Source organism: Podarcis raffonei, chromosome Z (genome assembly GCF_027172205.1).
Source record: "Podarcis raffonei isolate rPodRaf1 chromosome Z, rPodRaf1.pri, whole genome shotgun sequence".
Taxonomy (NCBI): domain Eukaryota; kingdom Metazoa; phylum Chordata; class Lepidosauria; order Squamata; family Lacertidae; genus Podarcis; species Podarcis raffonei.
This window is the reverse complement of record NC_070621.1, coordinates 26685385-26704654: the sequence shown is the minus strand read 5'-3', so window position 1 is coordinate 26704654 and position 19270 is coordinate 26685385. Positions and strand designations below refer to the sequence as shown.

General features: G+C 42.0%; 2 protein-coding genes across 3 annotated transcripts in view; one reads left to right on the top strand and one right to left on the bottom strand.

Annotated features, from left to right (window-relative positions):
- LOC128406991 (phosphatidylinositol-binding clathrin assembly protein-like) overlaps positions 1-6765 on the bottom strand; it is a 50763-nt gene extending 43998 nt beyond the window's left edge. The window contains exon 1 of one of the 2 annotated variants that reach the window (XM_053374917.1): positions 6139-6765. In XM_053374917.1, the coding sequence (XP_053230892.1) occupies positions 6139-6268 (130 nt within the window). In that variant the 5' untranslated portion in view covers positions 6269-6765. The remainder of the gene's footprint in view (positions 1-6138) is intronic. The other variant, XM_053374916.1, reaches the window with a different exon arrangement.
- LOC128406964 (uncharacterized) lies at positions 5042-18640 on the top strand. Its single transcript, XM_053374861.1, has 3 exons — positions 5042-5151; positions 6088-7885; positions 17460-18640. Exons 1-2 carry the CDS (start codon positions 5042-5044, stop codon positions 7424-7426), a joined length of 1449 nt encoding a protein of 482 aa, XP_053230836.1. The 3' UTR covers positions 7427-7885; positions 17460-18640.
- Positions 18641-19270: the final 630 nt, after the last annotated feature.

Below are 19270 nucleotides of genomic sequence, written 5' to 3'. Positions count from 1 at the left end.
GTGCTAACATATTTACAATAATTTCCCAGAATTTAGGTTCTGAGGCAACATTGCAATATTTCGTTGTTGGTTGCCATTTATAGCTTCCTTTAGCCAAGTCAGTAGAAAAACTGGAGCTCTCCTAGTAGAATTATCATGAAAGGATACACTAAAATGGCAGTACAAGTCAATGCATAGAAACCTCCCTCCTCAAAAGATAACAAAAAAGAAGTAGAATAGAAAGGGGGCTCTCAAGTTTCTCCAATATCAGTACAGTGGCCATCTCTGGACAATGAAGATGAAAGCACATAAACAGGCTAAAGATTCAGGTGTAAAGTGTATAAATGTGAATGTATACAAACTGCCTTACCTTTAATATCTGTGCAGCGCTTAGAACATGTTATGCACTTTATAAGTGTTAAATACACTATTTTATCTTTGCAGGATATAATTTCTTGCAGACATATGGCTAGTAGGGCCCCTCAGATCACCCAGTTTTAAGTTAATTCTCCTTATCTTCACATTGAAATGCCTATTATATGGGCACACGTTTTTAAACTACATCTGCATCCCTCGACTGGTTCCTCCAAAACACTCACGGCAGCATGCATGCTATTATTTAATTCTTATAACAACCTTAGGCTGAGACAAAGTGGCCTCATTTGCCTGCCACTTTAAGCCACAATTAAGGTTAACTATGATTTGTGCTGGTAAACAGGGCTAAATCACGGCTGCTTTACTTCTTCTCTGCCGTGCCAGCAAGATCTAAGCTATGATTTGTTTTAGAGTTACAACTAAACCTGGCTCCAAACAAATCACAAACAATAACCAAGGTTTGTTGGTCCCATGCATCAGCACAATGCACTTTCACCTTTAAACCATAGTTAAGATTAAGTGTGCAAGCCAGCTCAGTGACTGGGCCCAAACTTCCAAAATTGCCTTTAATTCAGGTTCAATGTTCTGTCCATTGCATTGGCAAACAATACCTTGGTGTCCTTACTATCTCTCTACTACATCTGCAAAGTACCACCACTGCCAGTGCTCTTTGCTCAGCAGATACAAATACAAGATTGTATCAGAATGAATTATTCTCTCAAGTGTGTCCAGCAGTTGGAAAAATAAATAAATCACAGTGCCAGGATAACTCACTTACAATCAGAAACCAGATTGCTATCAGATACCATGTTTGGACAGAGAGGGCAGACTGAGAGAAAGATTACTATAGTTATCCTAAAGCAGGGATAGGGATGCTGTTGGCCTACATTATCCCTGACTACTGCCCATGCTAGCTAGGACTGATGTAGGATGGATTCCAACAATAGCTGGAGGGCCATAGGCTTCCCATCCATGTTTCAAAGTTTTCAAAACCAAAACAAATATCCATTCAACTATGAATGGATAAACAGTTGGGAAACAAAGTATACCAAGCTGCCACAAAAAGGGGATTCATGAATAAACAAACAATTATTTGATACGCAGGTGATCTGTTCTGATGTACAAATTTTGTAACCAGAGGCTATGATTGTCAATGGATCATCTCTCCTTCTGTGTAGAGTAACTTACAAAAACAATCCTTTAAAAACATGAAGTGCAGGAATCTTGGCATGTTTGAAGTATCAATTATGATGCATGGTGTGAAAGTTTTATGATATGCCAAATGGCAGTCTAAGCTGGAGAGCATTCACAGTTTGTGAAAGACCACATCAGTTTTGCTGGGCTTCTGATCAACCCTCTCTCTGGACCCAAATTTTCCTAAGATACCGTTCTAGTTTCATTTTTACTGTAACTGGTATACTTCTTCTTTGAAAGTGTTAAAGAGATTATCATACATTCTTGTAAGTGCTATGTGAAGAAGGAAGACAAGAGGAAAGCTTTGAGTAAGTGCATACCATTTATCTACCTTACATATCTTTTCTTACCCACATCCACCCTGTTTTAACAATCCTAAAAAACAGATTATTCCGCTTCTATAAAGAAAACCAGCACAGCAGTGCTTGATAACCTCTTCAATACAAACACCCCAATGGCTCCCAGCTTCAGATAATTCCAAACCACCAACCTTTCCTTACACTGTCAGCATTAAATAAAAGCCGTTTTTCAAACAAAGGAAACTAGTAGATTAAGCAGAACCATTTTTTCCACAACCTAAAAAAACAATGCTTCATGTACAAGAAATCACATAAGCACTTCACAGCTCTTCTTGAACTTCGTGATAATGGCATGTTGTATAAAGAATTATTAGCACTTAATTATTCCAGTGGAGTGAGATTCGCATTATAGACTCATTTTAACAAATGGGCAAAAAGTACAGATATAGATAGATAGATAGATAGATAGATAGATAGATAGATAGATATTGCTTTTAAAACTCTTCAATAACATCATGCCAACACCTCTTAATTTCCTGATGCAAAATAGTACAAAAATACATAGTTACATATAAAAATAAAATATTACATTAATACAATGTTACTAATATATATATGAATCAATATCAATTATTCCTCAATTATTGATTTCAACTTTGCATCTGAACTTCAACCTTTCACAGGAAACAGAAACCACAAGAAAGTACTCTTCTGATTTTATAGACAGTATATTGGAGCTATGGTTACTAAGATTTGATGCTTAAATACACAAGCATCAATAAGTAAGTTTAAACTGCCAAAACACTCTTTGTAAACTACTCTTAAATACACAAGCATCAATAAATAAGTTTAGTCCTTAAAGTGCCAAAGCACTCTTTGTTGTTTGCTGCAACAGCTGCACATACTAACCTTCTGGGATCAAGAACTTCGGATGTTACAATTAATTTATACTTCCTTTCATTCTGAAGACTATCATTCTTCAAAAGCACATATGAAGGTTACATTATGACCAAGGCCTTGGGTGACTTCACAACCGCAGAAGATAGAGAAATGATCCAGACAACAAAATGTTGTGTTATACTTAAAAGACTCTAAGATGCTAGCATACCAATGATGACAACAGGGACTACATAATTATTCAGACTTCAGAATATCATTGCTTTTGAAAGATCCAGCTTTTGAGCACAAGAAGTCCCAATAATCTTTTGGAATCGAATGGGATTAAACACACAATGGGCTTGTAGCCAGAAATACTGCTGCAGGAGGTGGAGGACACCAAGGATACCTGATGGGGGCTATCACAAGTCAAGTTAAACATTAAAATAAACGCTTAAATTCTTATCAGTCACCACAGTGCCTTTGCAATCACTGGTCAGAACACTGTAAACAACTAATGCTTCTTATTGAACTACGTAAAATAGTGCCTGCCTCTTATGTATTGCTTTGTAAAGAGTGTCTAGATACTGGCTTTTTTTAAAAAAAAATCGAAAATACAAGAAGGGCTCAAAATGGGGGTGGCTTTTGCCCTGCAAAACAGTTTATATATTTGCAGAAACAGGATCGAAGAGTACATCAGAAACAAATCAGTATTCACAAAGAAATATTTAATCACAGAGTAAGACATGGGAAATGCACATTGTTACTGCACCACATAGTAGCTGGAGCCCCTGGTAAGTCAGAGGGAGTTGTCCCTGAAAGTAATAGGAAACACACTCACACCAAGCAACAATCAGATTCAATATATGTTTTGCAATATGCAGCAGAGTAACTACGTTTCATGTCAACACAGTTTCTCCACATCAAAGGGTAGCAAGTAGATTTCTAGGTAGACAGTGTTTTATGCATGCTGTTGAATACATTATGAAACATACAGCACTAATGAAACAGCATTACTGAACATGTATAAAACACTTTAGAGTGTTCAAAGTACTTCAGATACATTATCTCAGAAATCCTTGCAACATCCACATAAGATAGCCTAGTATTAATCCCATACTGCAAATAAAGATTGAGGCCAAGAGATAGTGACTTTTCCCAGCAAACTTATGACTGAGGTGAGACAAACTGGGCAATTTCTCAACTAGCTTGCTACTCTAACTTCAGGATGAAAACTTTCATCTTCCAGGACTGCAGTTTTTAACCATACATGTAAAACAAGACTGCTAAACTCCAAGTAAGCAGACTACAATATCTTATCTGGTGAAAGTGTTAACAGAAGACTTCAGACCTTTGAGGCATCAGGTTAAGAATGTTCTTTAATTGGAGGCAGATTCCATTATGATGAGAGTCACTTGACAATATTCATTCACTGACTGCTTAGGGAACAGATATTTTAATTTCAGTTATTTGGAAGCTGCAATGTAAATTCACAAGATGGGGGGGGGAATCTAAAAGCTACTGACCTTACTAATGAAAGCAACAGCATTACTTTGCTTTTGGGGGGCGGGTGGGCACAGAATAGTAAATACTATTCAAGGATAGCCAAGTATACTTATATTGTTTGATAAAAGCATTTTACATCCTCCACACCTTTCCTTTTAGTCCATTTTAAAACATCTGCTTTAAACTTCCCACTTTGCCAGGACTCACAAGTGGATGAAAACCTGACTTTGATCAGCAGGAGAGAAAACGTGCAGAAAAGGACAGGGCTCCCAGTTTTACACCAAAGGTGGTTTCTGCAGGCCCAGCTTCAATTACCCCACATCACCTGAAATTCTCTCTTCTACACAACTGTAAGAAGCCCTGCTGTCCTCCTCTGCACCTGCTCTTCCTAGAAAGAAAAAAAATCAAAGCACTAGAAGCTGACTTATACCACAGAATTTCTACTCTGACTAGCAATGATCTTCTAGGGTCGAAGACAGGGGTCTTTCTCATCACTTGATAACTGATTCCACCCAGCACCACCTTTCTATTTTAACAAAAAATGCTGGTAAATGAAACTAGGACCTTCTATGAGCAAATAAGCACTACTACTGAACTTTGGATCTCTCCCCAAGCCCAAGTCACGAACACATATACAAGACCTGGGTACAGGTTGAAATTAAAAAGTGGGTCCTCAGTCTAGTAAGAGGCTCTGAAAAAGCAAGTCTTCAGTCTGCAAAAGAAAGGAGCTGTCAACATTTCACTCCAAGTCCCCAGCCCCACTAATTTTTGACAACTGTTGCAATACTGGCAGGATCTCATTCCTACTGCAAATGTCGCATACACGACCAACTACAAAAGTAATCACAACCAGAAAGTCTGGTACTGTAATATCAAGTGATGGAGTGATGGAGAAGGCCAGATACCCCCAAGAATACAATTGGTAACTAGCTCAACAATCAAGGAGTCAATGTGTCACTGGAAATGAACTGCCATCATTATCAAGTCCTGGGATTAAGAGAGAGGGGAAAATAAAACTAAGAAAAAACAAAACTTTCCTGCTTTAATATCCTTCCCCTGCGCCCTGCCAAGAATCTATCTTGTCCAATTTCAACCACAAAACAACCCTATTCTGCCCAGCTGGTAATGTCTCTTTCAAGCCTCCTAAATGAATTTCTCCTGTCTGTCTTGACAACCCTAGTACTAGTACTAGTAGTTTAACACACCCACCACTGCCAATTTGAGAGTTATGTTTTAACACCGAAAGTTAAACATACATTGCACTCAGCAAGCCATTTGTGTTTGAACAGCCCAATCCTAAAACCCTAACTCCTCAAAAATAAAGTTAAACGGGGCTTCCTTCCAGGTATGCAAGCACAAAACTGCAACCTTAACTTCCAGAAACAAACCCTATCAAACCTAGTTTGTTAGTCGTGCTGCAACCTCCCCCCCCCGCCCCACTGCTTTGCTTCCTTTCCTTGCCAGTAGTGGCATTGCGCTCAGCCCTTTGAAAACTAAACCTATACCCACCAAATCTGACGGTTTCGCTCTGACCCGCAAACGGGGCGAGGTTGGAAAGTCAGCCAGCCCCACGCCTCGTGTGATTTTTGCATTGAAATCCTAAAATACACGCACACACATATACACACACCCCAACTAGCAGAGAGCATTTCCCCTTTGAACGCGTAGCGGGGCTTGACATCTGAACAGCCATGCTCAGGGCTGCGCTGTCAATCCCCGCGGCGGCGGCGACCCTTCCCTCCTCGGCAGGTCATTCCCCCGGGGGGCTGGAAAGGCCGGCAGGGAGAGCCCTATCCGAGGGGTTCCCCAGCTGGGGCTAGCCGCTACCATCACCATCACCAACAGCCCACCCACCCAGGTTCCGTCAAGCCCTTCGCCTGGCGGGCCCGGCGACGGCTGCGCTACTCACAGTCGAGGTGCTTCTTCTTGGGGCCCATGACTTCGTGGGTCGTGGCCTTGCAGACGGCTTTGGCGACGGCCGAGCCGGTGACACTGTGCTGCGCCGCCGTGATCCGGTCCGTGATCGACTGGCCCGACATGTCGACGACGAGGAGGAGGAGGAGGAAGGTGGTGATCGCGCGGCCTTGAGGCTCTTTTCTTCCAGCTCCCCCTTGGACCCCAAAATGAAGCAGCGGCGGCAGCAGGGCGAGGAATTCCCCGGCGCCCAAATCCCCTCAGCAGCAGCGGCGGCAGCCCAGAGAGTAGAAGGAGAAGGGCCGAGAGGGCAACGGGGCGGCAGGGAGGAGGAGGAGGAGGGCCGGCCACCGCCCCACCAAGGAGAAGCCCAGCCCAGTGCACCGGCCTTGTTGGAGCCTCCTCCTCCTGCTGCCGCTGAGGGGTTCAACCGAGGCCAGGCGGACGGAGGCTCCCTCCTTCCCTCAGAGGACTCCGGCTCGCTCTGGCGGGCGCCTCTGCCTCAGACAGGTCCTCTCCTTCTCGCCCTTCCGTCTGCCTGCCTGCCTGCTTGCTTGTCCGCCCTCTCAGCTGGGACCCCGTCCCCTTTCTACCTCCTCTTCCTACACCACGCCTCCCTCCTCCTCCTCCTCCTCGCCGATCTCTTTCCCCCTTTCGCGTTCCCACTCCCAGACAAAATGGCGGCGGAGCTGCGGCGGCGTCAGGTGACGGCCACCATGGTTCGCCCGCCTGTCGCGCTTCCCTCCACGCCTCAGCCCTCTCGCTGGCCCTGGGGGATTCCGCCCGCCAGAATGTGTGCCGGCGGGCGGGCGGGCGGGCGAGCTGGTGGTGCACACACACGCTCCTTGTCTTACAAGCACAAGCACGTACACTCGCAAGTGCACACACGCGCCAGGCTCGCTTCACCATCCATGCCTCACCCTGTCATACACACTCACTCGTCCCATCCCTCACTGTCGCTCCATCTCACTCACACACACCTGCATACATTCGGTCCATTTCTCCCTCCTAACAGAAGCTCACTCCAGCCCTCTTTTTCTGTCTCTCTCATACACATTAGCTCCATCACTCTCTCTCTCTCACACACACACACATTCACTCCAACTCTCACCCAAGCTCATTTCTCTCACACACATAACACATATAGCACACATTCCCTAGTCTGGATGGATGGGAGGTTGCCTGCTCTTGATTGGGTTACATTCCCTTTGAAGGAACAGGTATGTCACTTGGGGTTTCTTCTAGATCCTTTGTTGAGGCTCAGGTGGCCTCAGCAGCCCTGAGTGCTTCCCATCCACTTTGGCTGGTGGCCCAGTTGTACACCTATTTGGACTTCTGTCATCTTATGCTCTGGTAACCTCCAGGTCAATTACTGCAATGTGTTGTAGGTGGGGCTGCCTGTGAAGATAGTTCAGAAACTTCAGCTGGTGCAGGATTTGGCTACCTGGTTGTACACTGGGGCAAGAGTTTGAGCATATTACACCGATCCTGGCCCAATTACACTGGCTGCCAATTAGTTTCCGGACCCAATTTGAAGTGCTGGCTTCAACCTATAAAGCCTTAAACAGCTCAGGACTGCAATACCTCAAGGACCACCTCATCCCATATGAACCAACCTGGATCCTGCCATCGTCATGTGAGACCCATCATTGTGTGCTTCCTCCATGAGAGGTCTGGAGGGTGACAACATGAAAACGGGCCTTTTCCGCAGTGGCTCCCTGTTTGTGGAATGCTCTCCCCAGGTAGGCTGTCTTGGTGCCTTTGTTATACACTTCTTTTTTACCAGGCAAAAAGGTTTCTCTTCAACCAGGTGTTTGGCTGATTAACATTCTATGGCTTTTTCAGTGTGTTGGGGGTGGAGTTATTGGTCTCTTTGTTTTATTATGCATTTTGTGTTATCATTTTGCATTTTATGCTGTGAACTTCCCTGTGATAGTTGGATGAAGGGCAGTCTACAAATTTAATAAATCATCATCATCATCATCATCATCATCATCATTCTATTGATCTCTCTTAATGCACACACCTCATCACTATCTCCCACACACACACTTGCATCCCTCTCTCACACAGGCTCCCTGCTCACTCTATCTCACACACGAAAACATTCTCTTTCCATCTCTCACTGTCCGCCCACCTCTCTCTCGCACACAAACACTCCCATCTCTCTCACATGCATGCCCTCCGTATCTCACTCATGCTCACATACATACTGTTTCTCTCTCACACACGTAGACATGTGCACATACCGTCTCTCTAACAGACATACAGTCATTACATCTGTCTCGCACACTCATTTTATCCATCTCTCTCACACTCCAACCCTCCATCTCATACACATACACGTATCCCTGATGGGTCAGACCAAAGATCCTGTGCCTAGCATACTTCAGCATCCTGTTTCCCACAGTGGCAAGCCAGATGTCTCTGAGAAGCTCACAAGCACATCATCATAATTACTGATATATTGCTTCCCCTCTCATTGGGACTCATGAGGGCAATAGCAACACTTTCCTGCTATTTTTTTCCTCTTCCCAACCAAGCAACTGCTATTCATAATACCTCTAAACATGGAGGATTTGACTGAACAAACATTAAGCTAACCAGCCTGTAGTTTCCTGGATCTCTTCAAAAAGTGTTTTAAAAATTGTCATTACAGTTCTTGGGTACAGAAGCCATTCTTGGGGATGTTACATAATTTTGTTAGAAAATCAACAATTTCCTATTTGAGTTCTTTAAAAATTGTTAACTGGATGTTTTCTAGATCCAGTGGCTTGATTTCATTTTATTTGCCCATATGTCCTAGAGGTATTACCATTATTTGTCTTCATTCCTCTGACTCCTTTCTTTAAAAAGTTTAGGCACAAAGATCTAACCTACGTCTTCTGTAGTAAATATAGATGCAAATAATTCATTTAGCGTGTCTGAAATCTCCTTTTCCTCCCTTATGCAGCCTCCCTTTCCTCTAAAGGTCCAGCCACTACCCTAGCCTGTTTCCTGCTTATAATCTATTTTAATAAGTCGTTGATTTTGCTGATTTTAAATTTGGGGGGGGTGGGCAATATGCTTTTTTGCCTCCAATAGATTAACTATGTGTGTTAACCATGCTGGCAGCTTCTTGGCCTTGGTGGTACCTTTGCTGAACTGGGGTATATTCCAACTCAGCTTCTGGCAAGAGTGTCCCTTCAGATGGCAGTAATGCAGCAGCACTGGAAAAGCATTGCAGAACAACTAATAAAGCTGAGTGATGTTTGGATGGTCCAATACAAATCTACTATTAATATGCTATTATTGCATCAATGGCATGTTGCAGAATACACCTGCAGAAATCCTCCCACTGTTCTAGAGGGCTCCTTGATCATTTTCCATGTACAAAGCGACACCACCTTCAGTATGCCCTTCTCCAAAGCAGTGCCCCCAGAAGCTGAAAATGTGTTGTTTTTGTTTAAAAAAAGACTAAATCCCACATGGGTTGAAAAGTCACTGGGGAAGGGGGAGGATATGTTCAATCATGAAATTGGGTTGTGAATCTGCAGGTGGTCCCAGTCGCTGTAAAATTCTGTACCCTGTTTGAGGTCTCATAGGTAACTGGACAGGAGGTTTAATTCAGTCCCTAACTGTGTTCCTAGCAGATAAAATATTGGAGGAGGAGGATTGAGAGGCACAAAAGAAGCATTAAAGTGCCAAATTATGCAATGCTCCTATAGTAGTTCATCTGCATGACATTCATTCAGAGCAACCATTTGCACACTTCAGTTCCCTTTTTGACAGGAAATTTTGTAATTTTCACAAAACATAGCCTTGAAATTGAGACTGTTGCCAAAGACAGGTCTTGCTCCCATTTAACCATGTTTGTTGTAATTACCAGCTAATGTAAATGTAAGCATGCTGATTTCAGAATTCTTCTCACCTAGAGGAGTGGCATAAATTTAGCAACTGCACTTCTCTGAGAGTTTTAAAATCATAGCGCATATCACATACCCTATAACCACAGTGCACTATGAAAATGAAAATTTGTATGTTAAAACATAAAAAATTGAAAACCCTGGTGGTTTCCATTGTTACTACTCTAATGAATGAAATGTTGTAAATAAATAAAGTAAATGGACCTGCAACAAAATATTGTATTGTTCCTGTTCAGAGACTGTACACACTACCCATTTGCAGAACAAAAGCACAGTTTTTCTCAATCCAGAATTATCCATGCTCATCCTCAACATGCTGCCTTCAATCTAGATTGAGTCTGCAAAGGTGGGTGTGGTTACTTGATAATGTATTTTAAAACCCTCTCCTTGGTTAGCTTATCAATGTATTTTCCTCCCTGCACATGTCCCAGGTGAATGAAGGAAGTGGTGATTCATTCTTGGTATATATATATATTTATTTATTTCATAAAATTTACACACTGCTTGAATGTAACAAAAACAATCTTAAAGCTGTTTACAAAAAGATAAAACAAGAAAACCAAGAAAAAAATGAAGTAATAGTTTTAGAACATATAAAAAGTCAAACCACTAAAACAAGCTAAAATTCACATCAAACTTTCTAAGCACCTATATAGGCTTGTCTAAAAAGAGTGTAGCAGGTGCCAAAAAGAATTCAGTGAATATGCATGCTTGATATTGATATGCAGGGAGTTCCAAAGTGTAAGTGCTTGCACACTAAACAATCACCCACAATGCTGTTGGGTAAGTGTGGATACACACACCCCATATCTGGTTTTGCCTACATTTGCTTTCAAATGAACAAATTGGGGTAATGCAGAATCAATCTGCAATAAACTATTTTCTGAATGAAACTAGTGTTTGAATAAGTGCTTTCCAGGGGTAAAAAATATTCTGTAGCTCTAGACTGTGTGCTGACTGTGTAGAAAAAACAAGTAGACAGTCTCTATTGATTCTGGGATATGTCATGTACAGAGCCACAGTTGTAGCCAGACTGTCAAGCACTTTTCCAGGATACTCTATCCTGTTTTCTCTCCTCCCCCCAAGTAAGTCAGTATTATATAACCACTGAGCATATTCAGGGTGTCTCCAAACTGCATACCCAAACTTTAGGTTTATGCAATTAAAATGGATTAAAGCACCAGAAATCCACTTTAAAAAAAGAACTGGACTTTTTGCGGTCCAGAAAGTGGCAGAAAAATGCAATGGAAAATGTGGAATTAACAAATGACTAACAGGAAAACATATAAGTGCCCCACAGACAAATTGGAATGAGTGTAGAACAAATGCTCAATGTCTTATAGATACCCCTTTAACAAACCAGTACCAATGCTCAATAAATAATGGATATCATCCACATTCCATGTAAGCTTTATGCAAGCTAATCAGGATGAATGCTCAATAAATAGGTCATCTGGAGGATCCCTCAGTCCTTATTGGGTAGTTTTGGAAATGATTTCTGCAGGGGGGTTCCTTTGAACTTCCATGAACATGTCTAGTACCATTTGAGCTATATATAAGGTTCTGTTCTTGGATAATGAGTTTGGTTTTAGTATAATAAATAGATAGATGATATATAGATAGATAGATAGATAGATAGCAGGGGGGCTGCTGAAATCAGATGGATAGCCTCTTCCAAGGCCAACAGGGAGTGAGGAAAAGGCTGTGGCAAGTCATGTGGTGACAGCTTTGCCCTGACTCATCTGGTGTGGCCTTGTGACCTGTGGGTCCTGAACTATTATCTAATGCACTCTGGACATGGCCAAAAGTGGCTGCATGGGTGGCAATCTTAAAGTTGAGAAGAAAGTGATTGTCAGAGGCAGGTGAAGAAGAGTCCTGCTGAACCAAGGGGCATGGCCACAATAATTTAGTTTGCTAATGTGATATCACACCTTTAGGTCTTCTAGCACTGCTCTGCCATTTCTCACTATGAGTATAGCTTTGATATGAAGATAACCAGTTCTGTAATTCACTATGGAAAGAAAGCAGTTGAATGCACGTAATACATTCAGTAGCTAAATAAATAAATGCTGAGTTGCCCTGAGAGAAGGAACAGCTGCAATCAAGTGTGATGGTGGTCTTGTGATAGGGACATCTGCCCATTAGCACCTGGACTGTGACAAACAACAGGCCATCAAACAATTACAAATCAGATGGAAACGATATTTGGCGGCAACAAAACTGGATCTTAGCAGTCTGTCTAGAAATGATAAGCTCTCCAGTGCATGATTGGTCTAGAAATAAGCTGCTGTCACACATTATCAGTTTCTATTGTAGACATAATAGCCTGCATAGCAACATATAAAATTATATCCTTCCTACTGCAATTCATTGGGAATGTGAAGAATGCAACTTGCAAATGGCATCTTTTTCATCCCCCTTTCCCCCCCCTTTTTTAATCCTTCTCTTAGCCCACCTTTCCTTAAGTCAGAGATAGCCAATACAGTGCTCTGCAGATCTGGTTGGACCACTGGCCATATTGCCTGGGGTAAATGGAGCTGGATTCCAATGACATCTGGAGAGCACCACGTTGACTTTGTTTGCCCTAAGTATAGAACCATTACATCCACGTTCCCTTTACAACAGAAGCAATACCGTTTTGGGGTATTAATGCTATTAGCCCCTCCATTGAGTTCAGTGATGTTAAGGTCCTGAATGAATCCTTTAAAGTGTATCTCATTGCTTAGTATCTTACAACTCAGCATATGGATGTGGAGGAATCCAATGTTGTTCACAACTCAAGATTCACTTTGCACAAAGTCCATCACTGCGTCTCAAAGTCAAACCTGATGCTGTTCAATAATGAAAAAGATAATATTTTGTGCAGCATGAGCCTATGCATATTTAGCCAGAAGTACATGGCACGCTATTTGATGCAGCTTATTCCTAGGTGCTGTGCTTTCAGCTCCACCATTGTGTATCATTGTGAGGCTGCTCTTGTGGGACACCAAGACTTTATCATAGAATCAAAGAATCGTAGAATTGTAGAGCTGGAATGCCAGTACAACTAAGAGGCATTCTTCTGAACGAGAAGCCACTCCCAACTGTTATCTCCTTTAAACACTCAAACTCTGCCATGGGTGTTCTAGCAAGTTTTAACCTCCACCCTTTACTGACACTGAGCTCATCAACCAGAGGCATCCCATTTTGTTTACTTCAGGCTTTGGGAACCTAGAAAGATGTACAGAAAGTTGCTTCATATTGATTCAAACCTTTGGTCCATCTAGCTGAGCAATAGCTGTCCAGGTTTTCACACTGGAGCCTCTCACAGCTCTGTCTGGAGATGGCAGGAACTTCTGCATGCTAAGCAGACGCTCTACCAATCTACTGCCCTCCAGATGTTTTCAACTACCTCCCATCAGCTCTAGCTTCCACTTCCTGCTTGTAGCACATCTGATTCTGCTAACTTTGCCACTGTCTGCTGTGCCACTCTGTTGGACTCCTGGGTTCTGCCCATTCGCCTCTCTCAGATATGCTCAGGAGCAGAGAAGGCTGGTACCCTTTGGAACTGGAAGAGCAAAAGGCAGGGAGACCAACAATATATAGAGCCAGAACAAATGGCTGGTGGAGCAGAGACAGCTTATCCTAGTTTTGTTCCCTTCTGCAGTTCAACAGAGGCAACACTGCAACTAAGGAGGAAGACCTTGACAGCCAGTGCCACCCCCTGGGATGCATGTAAATAAGGAGGTAGGCAGGTGTAGGGCTGGCTAAGGTTGGTGGGGTATTCTCCGTTATCCTGATGGACCAGCCTCCACTTCTCAGGAGTATCCTCATTTGTGACATGGCTAAGAGCACACGGCAAGACTAGCTGGTTCAGACTCATCTAGTCCTTAATCCTGTTCTTAGAGTGGCCAACCAGATGCCTATGGGAAGCCCACAAGCAGGACCTGAGCGCAACAGCACTCTGCTCACTCTAGTGGCGTTTCGTCATAAGGGGAATGGGCTAGTCCCCTAAATTTTCTGCTGGTGCCTCCTCCCCAAAGCACAGGAATCCTCTGCCCAGCTTAGGGAGGTAGGTGTGAGGCTTTGATGGGTCCAAGATCTGTCCTGCCATCTTCCCAAAGACCACCCGGCTTTTGGAAGGAAGCAGGAGTACTCCAGCATCCTGTCAGAGCCCTGGCACTTCCTTGCAAAGCCCAGGAAGCTTCTGGCTGGCTTAGGGAGGTGTGATGCTCACGTGTGCGATGTCAGGACATCACAATGTCACATGCATGACATCCCCCCATCCTTCTTGCAAGTTGGTGCCTCTGGCCCTAACTGTTCCCCTGTTAAAAATTTCGCTGCACGCCACTGGCTCACTCATGATTTCCAGCAACTAGTCTTCAGGAGCATGTTGCCTGTCGTACCAGAGGCAATTTAAACAGTAGGTCCTGACTAGTAGCAACTGATAACCCTATCCACAAATTTATCTAAACCCCCTTTAAAGTTGTCCAAGTTGGGGGCCATCACTATATCTTGTAGTAGTAATTGCAGGGGTGGGGGGCGCTTCACTGAAGGGAAACCAGCGCAATTCACTACCCAGTTGCTTTGACTATGTTTCCCAAAGATGTGCAATTGGTGACAGCTGTAAAGACACACACACACACACACACACACACACACACACACACTTGTATTGAAATGACAATGGAGGCTTTGAAAAGGTTTCTAAAGTCACATTGCATCTGGAATGGGTTGCTTGGCAGAGCATCATTACAGTGAAAACAGGATCTTTCTCCTTGTTGGGCTCATTAGGCTCTTTAGCATTAAAACAAACAAATAAAGAACACAGCCCCAAATGCTACAGATAATCCAACGGCCATGTTACACAAAATAAATAAATAAAAATGCACTGCTTGAAATACAGATCTTTACAGCAGGGAGCATGTAATTAAACCATAGATTTAGAAGCAAAAGCATCATTGCAAATCTAAATGTACTGCTCATATGATGGATGGATGCCAGCCTATTTCCATTTAGAGATCTACACAGAAGCTAGTAGAGTCTGGCTCCCATTTATTTTCTTCTTTAAAAATCTCATTGGTAGTGACAGCTCTGAAGAAAAAAGTCTGCACTTATTTCATCTGTTACAGACTCAAAATTATTATGAAATGCTGGGAAGCAGCCTCATTTGAGTTGAAAATAAACAAAATATTTATTTATTCAGTGCATTTATATCTCACCTTTTTCTCATAGGAGCTCAAAGTGCTGTACATGGTTCTCCCCTTTCTCATTTAATCCCTTTAACAACCCTGTGAGGTAGATTAGGCTGAGAGGCAGTCAGTACACCACACTGGTTCTTGATACATAGATATAGATTCTGAAATCTGCACTCATTCTTACCTGCCCTTTGACATAAGGTCCCAAGGTGGGTTGCAACTATATAAAAATACAATATTAAAACCAGTTTTTAAAAATTACAACCAGAAGTTTAGGATGGGTCTAAATATATATGCTTTTGATAATATTTTATTCTCTTGTTAACTATGCTGTTTTAAATGTGCATTTTATATTTGACTTCACTTAGCAATGTTTTCTTTTGAAATGTTTAAGATTTGTTTGTTTACTTTGTGTTAAATATGTATTCTGTAGTTTACCTCCTTTGTAATGTTTTATTTTGAAATCTTTAAGATAATATTTTAGTTTCCTGTTAATTATGTTGCTTTGACTGTATACTTTATATTTGACTTTCTTCAGAAATGTTTGATTCTGGATTGCTTTATTGATGTTTAATATGCTGTAAACCGCTTTGAGATTTTTCTTAAAAGTATAAAGCTATATAGAAATGAAATTAATAATAATAATAATAATAATAATAATATAGATATGCATACATACCATACGTTTAAAGCACTTCCCCCTTTACAAGAATCCTGGGTACTGTAGTTTATCCCTCATAGAGCTACAATTCCCTGCATGTTTATCAGGAGTCTTTGGGGAAAGTTTCCAGGAGTCATTGGAGGAAATCATGTGCTTTAAATATATGATGTGTATGCAGATCTCAGGTGTCAAAGGCCAAGGTACAGTAAATAGGTGTATAATACTTCCTTCCTTGGGCTTATTGCCTTTTCCAAATTTGCAAAACTGAAACGTGTGTTAATGTTGCTCTCACCTGGAGATACTTCTTTCAAACTGGTTCAGCCACCCCGGATTCTTCTGATTATGCTCTATGGTATCCCTCAGGAAGGGACATTTGTTATTCCTTTCCTTCTGAGCCCAAAGCATTACAGGCCCAATAGTAAAAAGCAGTTCAAAGTGACTCTTGTTGAAGGTTACAGTACAGCATGGGCAGAAGGTAGATTGGCAAGGGTTTCTGTCTCCCAGTTGTTTTAGGAATGGCAGCAACAAAACCACTCTCCTTGCCCTCTTCTTGTGAATGATGCTGTTAAAATAAAGAAAGCTCTCTCTCACACACACAGATAGAGACACACAGTATTTAGCTTCAGGGTGTCCCCTGATGCCAATTGCATAATATTGAATGACACACATATCTAGTCGAAGAATATTTGCATTCTACATGAATGTCTTTTGCACCTGGTTCTGGATGGTGGATCTTGGAATTCTAGTAAAAAAACAAACACAAAAAACACCACCACTACAAAGCAGACCCTGAAGTTTGCTGCCACAGCAACACATTAAAAGGCGATAGTACAAAAGTTCTGCAAACCCCTTAAGCAATGTGTTGCCTAGCATATAACAGGTTTAAAAGCAATTGTCTTAAGGCACATGATGCAGCAGCTGCTAAAGCAAAGCAGGTCTGGAGGTGCCCAGTTCCTTGTCTTATATACCAAGTCAAAACACACCGGTCTCTCCAGCTCAGTGATGTCTACACTGATTGGCAGTGGTGCTCTATGGTTGTAGGCAGGGGATATTCCCAGCCCTAGGTAGAAGTGCTACAGATTGAACCTGGGATGTTTTGTATGCAAAGCACTAAGCTACAGCCCAACACATCTGAAAGAAAGCTGACTTATACTGAGTCAGACCATTGGTACATCAACATTGACTAACAGCGGCTCTTCAGGGATCTAGGAAGGAGTGTCTCCCAGCTGCACTTGGAGATGCCAGGGATTGAACCTGGGATCCTCTGCATGCAGAGCAGATGCTCTGCCATTGAGCTATATGTACCATTTGAGCTCTTTGGAGGTTGCTTAAGATCTTTTACCTAAACATCAGCTACCAAAAATGGCTGCAGTTCAGAGTAGTTCTTTTTGTCCCCTGTGAGCAGTTCACGTCATTTGCAGGTGGGATTCCTCATCCTTTTGCTGTACCTAATTAGCACCCACAAAGCAAAATGCATTTCTTTTCTCAAAAGCAGGTGTGAAATATCCTCATCTCCACTCTACATTTTACATTGAAATGCTACACTTAAAACGCTTTTTCTCTCTCTCTCTAGCTTCTGCAGACGCAGCATATGGAAAAAGAAAACAGGAAATAAATCAGCAGTTTATATGGACAGGCAGCAGCACTAAGAAAGAAAGAAATGAAAATCACATTGCTGCAAGGCAGCCTTTGACAACCTGGTGCCTTTCAGATGTTTCAGACTAGTACTCCCATCAGTTCCAGTCAGAGGTTAGTGAAGGCTGCTGTAAAGCTTTCTTTTAAAATCAATGCATATTCCTACACCCGAGTATGAAGAATGGTGCTGGGAATTGTAGCTCTGTGAGGGATAGACTACAGTTCCCAGGATTCTCTGGGGGATGACAGGTGCTTCAAATGTATGATGTAAATGTGACGAGCTTCTGAACGCAGAATAGAGTGTTTTGGAACTCATTAATATCTGCATTTGCTGCTATCAAAGCTCAGAGAGGCAGGTTAGCAGCAAAATATGTCTCAGCTTGGGACAAAAAAGCAAAGCAAAACTGGTTCATGCAAACAGTGTTTCAGGACAGGAGCCAATACATCAGCCAAACCAAGATGTTTTCAGCTGACTTCTGCTCCAGTTACACATTTAGTAATACAATTGCTCCACCACTTCCTGATCTGATATTCACTTCCTTTTTCCTGCTACCTAAAAAACAAAAAAACAAAGCAGCTTAACTATTTGGCATGTCCGTGAGAGTTAAACTTGGAGAGCATAGCAAAACGCTTCTGAAAGGGCAAGCACATAAATTCCTTAGCCTAGATTTATATGACTTATGGCATAAGCACATACATTTCTAGCCCAAAGAAAGTTCCACTGAGCTCAATAAGGCTTCCACATAGACTCATAGAATTGTATAGTTGAAAGAGGCCATCATCTAGTCCAAGCTCCTGCAATGCAGGAATCCTGCCCTCAGCCAATCCCTTGGTGGGCACAAACCACCAGCCTTCTGGTTAACAGTCACATGCACAGACTTGTTATAGCACAAGAGGTATAGGACTGAAGCCCTGAGCTTCCACAGCCATCACTCAACATGAACCACCACTGGCAGGAACAGCAGCAGGTATCTTCTATGCTTATGATAATACTTAATTCGCTTGTTAATTATGTTGTTTTAAATGTGCATTTTATATTTGACTCCCTTTATTAAATGATTTCTTTTGAAATGTGTTATTTTTGTTTACTTTACTGTGCTAAATGTGCATTCTGGAACTGACCTCCTTCATAATGTTTTCTTTTGAAATCTTTAAGATAATATTTTACTAATTATGTTGCTTTGAATGCATAGTTTATATTGGACTTTCTTCAGTAATGTTTTATTCTGGATTATTTGGTTTTTTAATGTGTTGTAAACCGCTTTGAGATTTTTTCTTAAAAATACAAAGTGGAATAGAAACAAAATGAATTCTACTAATAACAGTCTTCTTGTCCGTGGATGGTCCCATGGTAATGTAAATGAAGGCACTCACAACCTGAGCATTGTAAATAGGGAAAAAATTGATGCTATTATGTTCAGTTTACCTGTTCTGGGATCTGATTTGTTAATCAGGCATTGTGGGCAGAAAGACCAGAGGAGTTGTAAAGTCATTTGTGATTATCTCCTGGCTTAGACCAGCCTGATTTTGTTAGAAACAGCTCCACTGTATATTTGCTCACAGCAGAAACATCTTTAGGAATGAAGTCAAACAGGCTTTGTTTTGTAACGTACAGGGAAATTAAGTTCTTAAAAGGTCCTATTTTCCCTGCCCATGCAACAAAACAGAGCACAAAGCCAGTTGACTTGAAGATTAGAGATGGGCGAATCTGTCAATTTCAGTTTCTCTGGTTTTAATTTTTCCAGTCTG